This window comes from Taurulus bubalis, assembly GCF_910589615.1.
Source record: "Taurulus bubalis genome assembly, chromosome: 20".
Lineage (NCBI taxonomy): Eukaryota > Metazoa > Chordata > Actinopteri > Perciformes > Cottidae > Taurulus > Taurulus bubalis.
This window is the reverse complement of record NC_136608.1, coordinates 18,264,441-18,279,440: the sequence shown is the minus strand read 5'-3', so window position 1 is coordinate 18,279,440 and position 15,000 is coordinate 18,264,441. Positions and strand designations below refer to the sequence as shown.

Here is a 15,000-nt window from a genome sequence, read left to right as displayed (position 1 = left end):
ATGATGATGATGAAGGAGAGGGAGGCTCTGCACAGCTCGCGGCCTCAGTAGAGGCTTCTTCTGTTTCGACCTGCTGTCCTTCACCTTCACGCCGCTTCCTCTTCCCGCCCACCGCCTCCGCCCGCCAGGAAGGATGACTGTGGTGTCCACGGAGAACATGGACGAGACCTCCACCCTGCCGGGGCACCCGCAGGACCCGTACCCGCCCGACGACGACCACGGCGACCACGACTGCTGCGAGCGGGTGGTCATCAACATCTCGGGGTTGCGCTTCGAGACCCAGCTGAAGACGCTGGCCCAGTTCCCCGAGACCCTCCTCGGAAACCCCAAGAAGAGGATGCGCTACTTCGACCCTTTACGGAACGAGTATTTCTTCGACCGGAATCGGCCGAGTTTCGACGCCATCTTGTACTACTACCAGTCTGGCGGGAGGCTGAGGCGGCCGGTCAACGTGCCGCTGGATATGTTCTCGGAGGAGATAAAGTTTTACGAGCTCGGCGCGGAGGCCATGGAGAAGTTTCGCGAGGACGAGGGATTTATCCGCGAGGAGGAGCGACCCTTGCCGGAGAAGGAGTTCCAGCGGCAGATCTGGCTCCTCTTCGAGCACCCGGAGAGCTCGGGGCCCGCCCGGGGGATCGCCATCGTGTCGGTGATGGTGATCCTCATTTCGATTGTCATATTTTGTTTGGAGACGCTGCCGGAGCTGAAGGAGGATCCCAACCAGCGGATGCGCGTCGTGGGGAACATCACGGTCTACTACAAACCCAACGTCCTCACGGACCCCTTCTTCGTGGTGGAGACGCTCTGCATAATCTGGTTTTCTTTTGAGTTGATTGTCCGGTTTTTCGCCTGTCCCAGCAAGGCGGCGTTCTTCAAGAACATGATGAACTCCATCGACATCGTGGCCATCATCCCGTACTTCATCACGCTGGGAACGGAGCTGGCCGACGACCAGGACGGCAAGGAGAGCAAGGGGGGCGGGGAGCAGGCCACGTCTCTGGCCATCCTCAGGGTGATCCGCCTAGTGAGGGTGTTCAGGATCTTTAAACTGTCCCGGCACTCCAAGGGGCTCCAGATTTTGGGGCAGACTCTCAAGGCCAGCATGCGGGAGCTGGGCCTGCTCATCTTCTTCCTCTTCATCGGCGTGATCTTGTTCTCCAGCGCCGTGTACTTTGCGGAGGCCGAGGAGAAGGAGTCGTTCTTCACCAGCATCCCGGACGCCTTCTGGTGGGCCGTGGTGTCCATGACCACGGTGGGCTACGGAGACATGTACCCTGTGACCATCGGGGGTAAGATAGTGGGCTCGCTGTGCGCCATCGCCGGCGTGCTCACCATCGCGCTGCCGGTGCCGGTCATCGTGTCCAACTTCAACTACTTCTACCACCGCGAGACGGAGGGCGAGGAGCAGGCCCAGCTGCTCAACGTCAGCAACCAGAACTTGGCGTCGGACACCAACTCGAGCCGCCGCAGCTCGTCGGCCGTCAGCAAGTCGGAGTACATGGAGATCGACGAGGACATGAACAACAGCATCGATAACTTTAGGGAGGCCAACCTCAGGACTGCCAACTGCACGGCGCCCAACCAGAACTGTGTGAACAAAGGGAAGATGCTCACCGACGTGTGAGGCGGCGGCCGACCGGCGCTGTAAATATTGTAGAAATATATATCTCGATGCTTTATCTCCATTGGTGCATTTAAATTCTCATTTTTTTGCATTGAATCATTCAAACCGCGCGTGTGTGTGTGAAGACTTGAAGAGTTCAAGAAGGCACACATGGTTCATTTATAGAAAAAAAGAAAATGGTTAAAAAAAGGCTCAGTTATTTAATGAAAAACACACCGACAGACTTGTTTGGCACAAAGGTCCGCGGTGTCGGGGGGAAAGGTTTTGATATTTATAGATGAGGCTGTTTACCAGACAGTCACGAAAGACTTCGTTCAGGACGTCTGACTGGCTTTGATCGTCCCAAACTTCCCAGACAGGAAGCACCTCAGGAGACTCTGACCTCTTCAGACCCCCAAGACCTAAGTCAAGATCTCTTGGTCTCAGTTGCACAAATTCTTACCGTTGTTTTAAAAAATACTCAAACTCTACAGTAGACTAAATACTAAATTGCTGGTTGAGGCTGTAAAAGCACAACTCTCTGCTCTCCTGAATGGAATTACAGGTGTTTGTTTATGAAATTAGATTTTCATGGATACAAGAGAATCATTTAAGAGGCAGAATCAGTCAATTAGAGGGAATTCATTTCCCTCAAGGCAAATTTATTCCTGGGGCAAAACAAATGGTTTACCAAGAGAACAAACCGTCCAAGACATGAGTGAAAGGTTCCACATTTAGTTGAATTAAAGGCAGTTGCAAACCTAAAAGTTTGAGAGTAAAAGATGTAAATTCAAACCTATATATTTGTAGAGCACGAGGAAACAATTTACTCATTTGACACTAGTATTTATCCCAAAATCTCCCCGACACCTGGCTTTGTGCAAAAGACTAAACAAAAAACACAGAAAAAACAACCAGGCCGAGCTGAGAGTCGAAGAACTTCGTCGGAGGTCACGTTTACGAGTGGATTACAACTTCATGCGTCGGTTTCTATTTTTTATTTTTTTTTGCGACACATCCAGGAACATATTTTTTTGGGGAAAACTCAACGGCAGATGTTGACGGATGTTTTTCAGGCACCTTATGGAGAAGCGAATAGGACGCGTGCCGAGCCTCGTGGAGGATTATCTGCACCGCTGCTGCTGCTACAGGTCGGCTGGAGGTTCCCTGTATGACGCCATGCAACACTCCTTTATATAAAGAAGCATGTGGAGACTCTTCTCTCTTATATCGGCATGCACAAGACGTTACCTCATTTTTAATTTTACATTTTCTCTTGTTTTTCTCTCTTCTTCCGACCCTGATCTTCTCCTCCTGGAATTTTTTCTCTCATTTGTTTTCACCAAAAGTGCACTGGCTATTTATTATTATTATTTATAATGATTTGGAAGCATTTACGTGTTGAATGTTAATAACGCATTAAGGGAACAGGAACACTTCTTTTTCGAAGATCATGGCATGTCAAAAATACTAAAGCATTATGGCCTAATTAGCTACGGTATAGCTATGTATACTCAATGCATGACTACAGTATTAAATTGCTTGCAGTTGTGGAGGGACCTCGAGAGCTGCTGCTGCTGCTGCTGCTGCTGATAATGATGATGGTGATGATGATGATGATGATGATGATGATGATGATGATGATGATGATGATGATTCTACTCATTATTGTCAAGCTAACGACGGGATACGGTGCATGAATGAGCTAACTGCCGGAGGGGACAAATCTGCTAAAAAAAAAAAAAAAAACTAAACGAAAAGGGGAAAAAAACTAAAAAAATCAGAAGAGACATATCTGATGACCTCTTTAAAAAAATGACACTTCAGAAATAACATCCTCCTTTTTCATTTCTCTAAAGCTTTGATCTTTGATGATGGAGTGCATGGGATCATTTTTTTACGTGATTTGTGACCCAATTTCTTTCTTTCTTGCATTCGACTTTTAAAACAGTTTGAAGAAGGGAAGCAGACATATATAAACAAATTTCATAGATATATCTAAAATTAGTTTCTAGTGCCTTGAACCCCGTCTCATTATAGATTTGACTGAAGTGCCTCCCAATACGATAGAAAACAAAGAGCTGGCATGTGCAGCTCGTCTTCTCCTGCCATAGAGACGCACCGCTCCCTGCACACCTGGGACAGAAGAGGGTTAAACCCGTTGGATCATGAATCTATTCCGTAATCCGGGGCCAGATCTTTGGGCCTTTAGACTCACATTCCTCCTGGTTGATGACACGCGGCTGCAGCGCACAATGAACCCGATAGAGATGCTGAAATGCGTATTTGTTTGCGTGGAAGTTCAAGAGTACCTCTGGTATCGTTTCAGACACCTGCAGGTGTTAGCATCCAGAAAGTCTTTACAATATTTGGGTCTTTACTCTCTGACTTAATGCATAATGCAGATGAAACCTGTGTTTTTAAATCCAAACGAAGGCTAACGCATACATTAGCTTCGTGGATTAGCTATTGTAACTCCAGAGGGATGTACTGGGCGGTCAGTTTGTCGGCTAACGAAACTAGATGTTTCGTTAGCTAAACTTACAAACTACCAATCTTGCTCTCGGAGTGCAAATGAAAGAAAACACATGAATCAGCGCCTGTGATTATCTGTAGTAGCTAACTACATAAAGATCTACTTAGTTTATGGGTCAAGTTGCCGGCTAACAAAGCTAGCTAGACGCAAGTTAGCGTGACTTATTTGTCAGAATGGAATTCCCCCTTTAAAGCCAATCAGATAGAATATTGTCACCAATAAGAACCATCTATAATACAAAGTGTGCTCAAAAGTAATGTTAAGTGCATTTTCTACAAGAATACTTTTGCAGACAGGCCTGAATTTCAAAATAAAGTTCAACATGGTGACAGATTGCGAACCGACGTGAGGTCGCGACCTCTTCGATGGCGGCTACGCGGCCCTGAACGCAGCAGCGAACAAGTCAGAGGACTCAAACACTGCCAGTCTGAACCCCGGGACCAAAAAACATGCTGCAATCCGTCTTTTAACGGTCGGTTCCTGTAAATCTGAAAACCACGAGTCCTGACGCCACGTGCTTCCCACCAGCAGTGTTTTCAACGTTGTCCAACACGTCCGGTCGTTAGACGGAGACAAATCCCTCTGCAGAGCAGCCGGCGTTCCTGTGCACGTTACCACGGCATTAGTCACTCTGCATGCCAGCAAAATGGCACCGCTGGTGTTGAGATTCGATCACATGTCCTCGTGGGAGGACGGATAGATGGATCTGCTCAGATCCTCCAGGAGGACGAGAGGAGGGACACCGTGTTTCGGCTTCAAGGTCACGCTGCAAGTGTTTAATCTTTAATGGAACAGAACGTGTGGAGTTGATTAAAGAAGAAAACAGACTATATTAATATACATGTTCCCACGCTAAAGCTGATACGATATTCATCACCTGGTCACATGATGATGATTCCAGGGAGAACTGTTAAATCTTCTTCTTCAAAACTATGTTTACATGCACAACATATTCAGGCTTTTATGTCCCCCAAAAATACCATTTCCTTCTGTTTACACGGCAAATTCATATTCAACTAATATTCCAGTTTACATTCTCTAGTCATCGTAAAACGCCTCCATTTTTACGTCGTTCTTGATCTAAAATTATTATTATTTTGATTCAGAATATCCTAAGGATGTCTTTGTTCAGGCGACCCTGTGGCGGCTTTTTGTGAATGTTGTCGACGGGAGTGAAGCGTTCGGCACCTTAAAGCAGCAGCTCCACCTCGTTCTCCGTCCACACATACGAGTTATTTTTCTATTTTTGAATTCATGCATTCGATCCAAACATCAAGTTTGCATGAATAAAGTCATAACTATCGATTGTTTGCTATTAACGCCGCCGAAAGAGGCTAAGCTCTCTGAGCGTGCTCAGAGTCTTCTTCTCTGGTATTTGACGTAACATGGACGACGCCTTTGGCGCCCCCTTCAGGCCAGGTGAAGATGGTGCGTGTACTCAGGACCGGATCAAAGTAGAATAATGACATCAGTGTGCATGTAAACATAGTCGTTATGTTTCACAACCAAACTATTCAGAACTTAGTGTGGGAACATTTATGAGACTTGAGAGATTCAGCTCTCAGTGATTATTATATTAATGAGCTAATTTAAACTTTAAGCATAATTCAGTTAAATTCAGTTTGTTGGAAATCAACAGAAAAGCAACTTTTTGTTGAGCAGCTTAGAAGCAGAGCTTCTTCTGAATCACTGGTCTGGTTACATAAGTAGTCTGCAGGTTTTTTTATTATTTTTTTATTCCTTTATTCCTCCTTTATTCCATTAACTTCTGTTATTTGTCATTAAGTGAAATCAGCGGCTGCAGGATTTGGTTTCTGGGTAAAGCGTATGCAGACTCCTCGGAGACGTTGGAGCTCCTTCCTGCGCCTCCTATAGTGACGTGGTCTGAAGGAGTCCCACCTGGACATGGTCCTGGTTCTCTTGTTATTCAGAGCAGCAGGAGCATGTTGGCATGTGCTGGTTTAGCATGCACAAATTATTATTTTTTCCTCCGCATATTGTGGGAACAAGATTATAAATCACGTGGAAAAGATAAATTGTGTCACGAATAACAATAATAATTCGCACTTGTTTTGCTCACGTAAAGATATTGAATAATTTGTGCTTTCAAGTGGACAAAGTCCAGGAGTGGTGTGAAGCAGATAATAATGTTATGATATTTTAGTTGCGTGCAGCAGCTGTGTGTCATCAACCGCTGAGTTTCATAAAGGTGAAGGAGCCACGTGTCCAACATGCAGCCGGTCAGAGGGAGCAAAATTACAAAAAACGTCACACGCTTATTTTTTATTTTTTAAGGATGAAATCACATTAAAAAAGAAAAAAAAGAATAGTACAACATCAGGGTAGCTGGTAGTCGTGTGTTTGTTCATTCACGTCGTGTTTTAGGCCAAAGTTTGACACATTTCTGCACCTGAAGGGACCAAAATGAAGTTTTCTAGTTTTTCATATCATCGGAGCAGCTGGCGGATTGATACGCGATCAATAAACGTCTTTTTTGGACTGTTTGGTCGTTACGTTTTTTAAAATCTTTTGTTTGATATGCAGTGAAGAGGACGACGTGAACAACCTTTCCCTTCAGATTAAAGTCCAGTTTTTATAGTTTATTATTTCAAGCTTCAAACTGCCAAATTGATGAAGTTAATTTACAGACGGATGTTCAGTGAGCTGCATATCAACCATTTCTGTTCAATTATCTGATGACAGTCTGGGACATAAGCAGAGTTTCTCAACCTCCACGGGACATTTTAAAAATGTATATATTGATTTGTGTTGGATATATATCAACTTTAACGGCTTTAGTAATTTAATACACGTAAAATATTACGATATTCAAACGTTCAGCTTTAAAATGAAATATTTCACGTGTCCAGTTGGGCTCTTCAAATAAAATTTCTACATTTAAGAAATAATATTCTTCTTTATTTTGAAAATCTATCAATGATGACATCTTTAAATAAGTAAAAGAAGTTGTTGCTTTTGTAAACTGAATGTTATTTGTTTGTTTGTACTGTGGGCTGCTTTGAGCTTGTCATAATTTACATTATTTTGAATTCAACTGATCAATTTGGTAATTTAAAATATAGTTTATGGGCAAAGAAGCAAAAAAATTTAAAAAAAGTTGTAAAAAATTGCCCATTAATAAATATGTTACTCAGATTTTGGGACCTACAAGTGAATAATTGAAAAATAATTCTTTAAATTGGAAATAGTGAATAAAAGACAACTTGTTTATTGTGTATGAATTCACAGATTAGTTACGTTACATTATATCACACTAAGTTTACATTACATTTACAAAATGTTACATTACATTAACATTATGTTAAGTTACATTTACATTATGTTACATTATGTTATGTTATATTTACATTATGTTACATAATGTGACATTGTGTTACATTACATTTACATAATGTTACATTATGTAACATTATGTTTCGTTACATTTACAGAAACAGAAAAAACATGCACTTTATTAGTCCCCTTGGGGAAATTCTTCTCTGCATTTGACCCATCCCTGGTTGGGGAGCAGTGGGCAGCCCTTTGAGGTGCCCGGGGAGCAGCTGGGGGGTCTTGCATTATGTTACATTGCGTTTCGTTACATTTACATTATGTTACATTGCGTTTCGTTACATTTACATTATGTTACATTAGGTTTTGTTACATTTACATTATGTTACATTGTGTTTCATTACATTTACATTATGTTACATTGCGTTTCGTTACATTTACATTATGTTACATTGCGTTTCGTTACATTTACATTATGTTACATTAGGTTTTGTTACATTTACATTATGTTACATTGCGTTTCATTACATTTACATTATGTTACATTGCGTTTCGTTACATTTACATTATGTTACATTGCGTTTCATTACATTTACATTATGTTACATTGCGTTTCATTACATTTACATTATGTTACATTGCGTTTCGTTACATTTACATTATGTTACATTGCGTTTCATTACATTTACATTATGTTACATTGCGTTTCGTTACATTTACATTATGTTACATTGCGTTTCGTTACATTTACATTATGTTACATTGCGTTTCGTTACATTTACATTATGTTACATTGCGTTTTGTTACATTTACATTATGTTACATTGTGTTTCATTACATTTACATTATGTTACATTGCGTTTCATTACATTTACATTATGTTACATTGCGTTACATTACATTTACATTATGTTACATTGCGTTTTGTTACATTTACATTATGTTACATTGCGTTTTGTAACATTTACATTATGTTACATTGCGTTTCGTTACATTTACATTATGTTACATTGCGTTTTGTAACATTTACATTATGTTACATTGCGTTACATTACTCTACGTAACAAATACAATCTAGAACAAGCTTTCATTTCCAATTATTGATTTTTTTAGGTCCCAAGACTTGACTGCAATTAAAACATATTTTCATACACAACCAGTAAATGATATATTTTGATCACATAAATAGATCAGTTATCCTTTTAAACATTTAAAAATAAAGACATTTGCACATCATCACTTCCCAGAGTTAGTTTGATGTGTTGAAGCTATTTTCTGCCGCTCAGAAATCCCAAAGGAGTCAGTTTACAAAGACGCTAAAAATAGAGCAGGTTGAGAAACTCTGCATTGTTTCCCAACAGGAAGCTGTGCGATTTGAAAAAGTGACGATGGCGATGATGATGATGATGATGATGATGATGGAGGTGAATGACTGAGACATGATCTGAACATTCAAAAACAATCACTATTGATATTAACAATAACTATGATATTGTTTCTCTCTTCGGGAGCTGGTTTAAGTGAACTGGTGGATTCATTCATTAGCAGTGAGCATTGTGTTCCCTCTCGTTCACACTAACAGTCGTGAACCGACGTCCGGTCCGTGACATCATCTCAAAAGATAATTAACAACATTAATAATAATAATAAATGTACTCGTCGACCCTCCACTGAGCCCTGCAGTCCGTCGGATCACTTCTCTTCTTAAAAGACTTCACGTGGTTCTGCAGCAGCGTCTGTGACCTCTGCAGAACCACGAGCTCATCATATTACAACGGTTTCAATAAATTTTGAAAGATACGACTGCTGTGTTGTTTTCATTATTGACGTCTGAAGTTCACTTCTTTTAAAGGCTTGAATGTGCGGATGGAGAGTGAACATGTTGTATTATTTAAGTTCTACAATACAGAGCCTCCTCACACTGAACACGTGCTGAAAGATATGAAACTTTCTTTTTATGAATAATATTTGTCTTTTTTTATGTATTTAAAATAGAATTGAGTATAAATAATAACACGTGAAGACACGGTTACATTACATAAAACGCATCTAAATATGAACAACTTTACAAAAAGAAGACGGAGAATGAAACAAGAGGGCGAGGCACAGACAAACTAAACAGTTCAATAGTGAAGGGATATAAAACATAAGAGAAGTTAAGGAAATAAAGTTAATGAAAGGAAAGGAAGTGAAAGGAGACTTGAAGGAGGAGAACTATAGGGAGGAAAAGTGAAAGCAAACAGAAAGTGAAGTGAAGGAAACAAACGACAGAACAAAGTGTGTGAACACCTCATGAGCCTTCTGTGGGCTGAGAGCCTCTGAGTCAGAGAGGCTATTCTTACTGCGCTAAGAATACCACTCGTCTGGAGCCACAGCTACACAACATGCTACACAACCAGCTACACAACCAGCTACACAACATGCTACACAACCAGCTACACAACATGCTACACAAACAGCTACACAACTAGCTACACAACCAGCTACACAACCACAGCTACACAACCACAGCTACACAACATGCTACACAAACAGCTACACAACATGCTACACAACATGCTACACAACCAGCTACACAACCAGCTACACAACCAGCTACACAACCAGCTACACAACAAAACGTCTTGGTTATGTTTAGTATAATAAAACATGATGGCTTGGCCTTAAACAAGTACATGTGTTATGTGATTTCAGGTACAGACGTGCATTAAAACAAGTCATTGTTAGATGTTGTGTTTGTTTGATTCGTCCACATCGACCTCCCGGCGCTGACTTCCACAGACGATGACGAGGACAAACAATCAAACATCAAAAAGAAGCTGGAACAAAATACTTTTTCTTCAAAACATGATTTACAATTCAGATTGTTGCTTGAATCCAGCCCTTTAACGAGTAACAATACGTTAGCTAGCGTAGCCTTCAGGTAAATAATGAATAAATAGCATTTCTTTTATTTTGTTTTTGGTTTTACTAACAGTTACCCTTTACATCCAGTATTTGTGCTAAGCTACACTAAACACACTGTTGATAAAACTGATATCCATCTTTATCATTAATCCAATATTTCCATTAAATGTGTAACTGGCCCTTTAACAGACTGAGGATCATCTTTTCTTCCTGACACTGATTCCTACACTGTTTTCATGAAATGCTCATATATATGTAACCACTGTGAGATGTCTTCTGCTTATATGACTCTCCTGAAGCTGCTTTGGTTCAACACTGTTTTATTCTGCATGTCTTGAATGTCTGCATTCAAGACATGGACAAAGGACATTTGTAACAGTCTGCTTCTTGACAAGGATCCTTTGTTACTGAGCAATAATACAGTATTTATACCGAATCAATACGGTGAACATTAAACAGTGATCGTATAGTGATTTATTTTACATAATAAAATAAATGAAACAGAACAGAAAATCTCTCTCTCTTAAAAACATGAGAAATACAAAACAAAACACCACCACAACACACTGTACATACCTGCATTCAAGACAAGGACAAAGGACACTTGTAACAGTCTGCTTCTGTATAAAAAGACGACATTGTGTTAGCGTCACGCTAGCATAAGCTAACTACTAACGACGTTAATGTTGACAATAAAACGAGTAGTTTACAGAATACAAAACCAGGTGAATACAGTAACTTTACAACAACCAACGCCCGCTCAACTCTCACATACTTTTATATTATTTACACAACTTTTCTACAGACATTCGGACATATTACCTTGACAAGGATCCTTTGTTACTGAGGATTTCCCACAGTCCTTTGCGGTATATATACAGTGCAGGTACAAATTTACAACAGCAGGTGGCACAGTCTTCCCTTTTTATGGTAACTATGTTACATATATCTATCTATCTATATATATATATATATGTGTATATATATATATATGTATATATATATATATATATATATATATATATATATATATATAGATAGATAGATAGATATATGTATATATGTGGAGACAGAGAAGGAGCCCAGGGCAGAGGGCATATTAGGTTAGTGTGGGTGGACAGAGAGGGAGATCCAGATGAGCAACAACAAAAAACAGAAACAAAGAGAAACAGAAGGAAATGGGAAGGAGGAGGAGGAGGAGGAGGAGGAAGAGGAGGAGGAAGAGGAGGAAGAGGAGAAGACAGACGACCAGATACTTAGAAGTTTACTATTTGAGGAGAAAGTAAAGCTGAAGAACGATGGAAGGTTAGAGAGAAAAGGTTCAGTACGGCTAATAGAATCTGGAGTTTCAGTGATTTACATTTTCAAATCCACGATTGAAACGTTGTCAGAGGATCAGAATGATCTGTTGGTCGTCTCTTTGAGGATCTCATGCTGCAACGGCAACAAAGACACAGCTACAGGACAAGGGGTTCAGGGACAGACGGATGGATGATGGATGGATGAACGGATGAACGGATGGATGGGTGGATGGATGGACAGAGGGATGATGGATGGATGGATGGACAGAGGGATGATGGATGGATGGGTGGATGGATGGACAGAGGGATGATGGATAGATGGATGGATGGATGGACGGATGGATGGATAGATGGACAGAGGGATGATGGATAGATGGATGGACGGATGGATGGATGGGTGGATGGATGGACAGAGGGATGATGGATGGATGGGTGGATGGATGGACAGAGGGATGATGGATAGATGGATGGACGGATGGATGGATGAACAGAGGGATGATGGATGGATGGGTGGGTGGATGGATAGACAGAGGGATGATGGATGGATAGAAGGATGGATAGATGGACAGAGGGATGATGGATGGATGGACAGAGGGATGATGGATGGATGAACAGAGGGATGATGGATGGATGGGTGGGTGGATGGATGGACAGAGGGATGATGGATGAATAGAAGGATGGATAGATGGACAGAGGGATGATGGATGGATGGGTGGATGGATGGATGGACAGAGGGATGATGGATGGATAGAAGGATGGATAGATGGACAGAGGGATGATGGATGGATGGGTGGATGGATAGATGGACAGAGGGATGATGGATGGATGGGTGGATGGATAGATGGACAAAGGGATGATGGATGGATGAACAGAGGGATGATGGATGGATGGGCGGATGGATGGATGGACAGAGGGATGATGGATGGATGAACAGAGGGATGATGGATGGATGGGTGGGTGGATGGATGGACAGAGGGATGATGGATGGATATAAGGATGGATAGATGGACCTCTGTCCATCCATCCTTCCTTCCATGGTGAATCTCTTGCACACAGCGGCGTGACCTTGTACTGATGCATTGTGGGTGCATCGCTGGCACAAGCTGCAGCCGCCCACTCGCTTCCTCCCACATGCACCGTCTCTCGTCCCTCTCTCTCTCATGCAGACATTTACAGACGTGGCTAACCTCACCGCCCGGCCGTCTCCTCCAGTTTCACTTTCCACCGGAGCGTTCCAGCTCCTACCTGAGCCGCCGGCAGTCTGTTCAGGCCGAGCGGAGGTGGGCTCGGCCTGAAGCGCACGGGCTTCTTCCTCCAGGCCAAACACCTCCAAACGGGCCGAGAACAAACATTCATCTCCTGGTCTGTCTGCTGACACAGAGATGAGCGCCAAGACCAGCGGCCATATGGGCTCACGGCGTGAGACCAGAACCACGTGAGACCAGAACTACGTGAGACCAGAACTACGTGAGACCAGAACCACGTGAGACCAGAACCACGTGAGACCAGAACTACGTGAGACCAGAACCACGTGAGACCAGAACCAGCATCAGTTCTGCTTGAAGATGAGTCCTGAGGACCGTCACAAACACATGTTTATGTTGAGATGAGAGTAGAGAACTTTATTAGTTTCATTTAACAACAGAAGAGTGACTAAAAACAACAGAATAAAAATTATTAGGTGTCAAAGAAATGCGACTCTACTATAATAGAATATACTAGCAATAAGAAAATACAAATTAATTAAGAACTTAAACTAAATTAGAAAAAGAAAAAAAGAAAAAGGAAGAATTTAACTCACAAGGACTTATTATCCCTGTGGATTATGGAAGTCATAATTCATGAGCATCAGATGAAGTAGCATGATATTTTGTGAAGCTTCATAAACCCGATGACTTCTCCTCCTCCAGGAGGTCGTTGGTTCTAATCCTTCTCTTTTCTTTAAACCCGACTTAAAAGGTTCATTTATGTACAGTTCAGTTGATTTACACCTTCAGAAGCACATGTCTGACCAATGAAATCCTCCAGGTAGCTTGTCTGCTATCTCTCACAATAATATGAGAAACAAAACAACAACAACAACATAAACGAGCAGATCATAAACTGACTTGAGATTGTCTAGCAGCTGGGGCACGATGACGATGTTTATCCCGCTCACGTTATAAGTTGGTTACGGAACAACGTTAGCTACAACAGCTAATGTTAGCATCGCATTTGGGGTTCGATGAGTTGAGACTTTCTTTTTCTGGATAGTTATGTTGTTGAACTGTATATCAGGGCTCTCAAGTTTTTAAGACAGGTAAGAGTGACATGGCTGATGAGTGGCACCTCGCGGCAAAACTCCAGGGGATTCGGGGAGACGTGCTTGATTCCTCCACGGTGAGGGCAGCGACCAGGTCATGTTTGTGCGCTGCGGCACATTAAATAGCTTAGAGTTTTTTTTCAGCGTGAGAAATACGATGTGTGGCGGGAGGGCGGGACTTAAGACCGAAATGCGTGACACTTGAGAGCCCTGGTATATACAATAAGGGATATTCACTATGCAGTCATGCTAGCAGCTGTGAGGCTGAACTTTGAGAGCTGAATGCTAAACGTCAACATGCTAACGTTTAGGCATGATGTTCTCCATGCTAGTTCAGTGTGGTAGCATGCTAACATTAGCTAACTATCCCGCTGAGGCTGATTTAGTGTCTTTAGTTCTGCAGGCGTTTGGTCATAAACCAAAGTGTCGGACACATTGGCATGTTGACCTGCTGATGGCGCTACAGTCTGCAGGTTCATCTTCTGGAGACAATGAACGTTTGGACAGTATTTCCCGGCAACAGTTAATGAGACATATTTAAGTCTGGTCCAGAGTTGTGGGTTCTTGCAGAGAGCGCGGCACTAACAATCAGATTAGAAAAGACGGAGCATCATCTGGAGACTCGGCTATTGGAGTACATACCAAGAAACGTGAATGAGTGATGAATAAATGAATAAATAACGCCCTCTCTCTCCACGAGGCCCTGTAGGAACCCGGCCTCTGCTCGGCGTCGTGGAAGCAGCTGCACTTAGGTGTCCTGTTCTCCACTCACATGAAGTCATGAAATATTCATCTGTACTTTCTTGAGGATGCAGCCTCTACTGTACAGGCTGTCTGAGGAGGAGGATGAGGAGGAGGAGGAGGAAGAGGAAGAGGAGGAGGAGCTAAAGAGACTCAACACAGGTGACATCACAGGTGATGTGAGGCGATGGTCAGACAGCTTGACTTAAAGTCACATCACAGAGAGCTTTTATAGCAAATCACTGAAAAAACAACGGATATTCGTGTTTTAATGAAATAACTCTTGGGTTGAGGAGCACATTGTTGACGATGAGGACAA

The 15,000-nt window shown here is 42.2% G+C and overlaps 1 protein-coding gene across 1 annotated transcript; it reads left to right on the top strand.

Moving 5' to 3' along the window:
* Positions 1-133: 133 nt before the first annotated feature.
* Positions 134-1,624, top strand: LOC306752128 (potassium voltage-gated channel subfamily A member 1-like; the record flags this gene model as incomplete). Its single annotated transcript, XM_079235835.1, has 1 exon — positions 134-1,624. The coding sequence occupies one exon, from the start codon at positions 134-136 to the stop codon at positions 1,622-1,624; it is 1,491 nt and encodes a 496-aa protein (XP_079091961.1).
* Between the last annotated feature and the right edge of the window lie 13,376 nt (positions 1,625-15,000).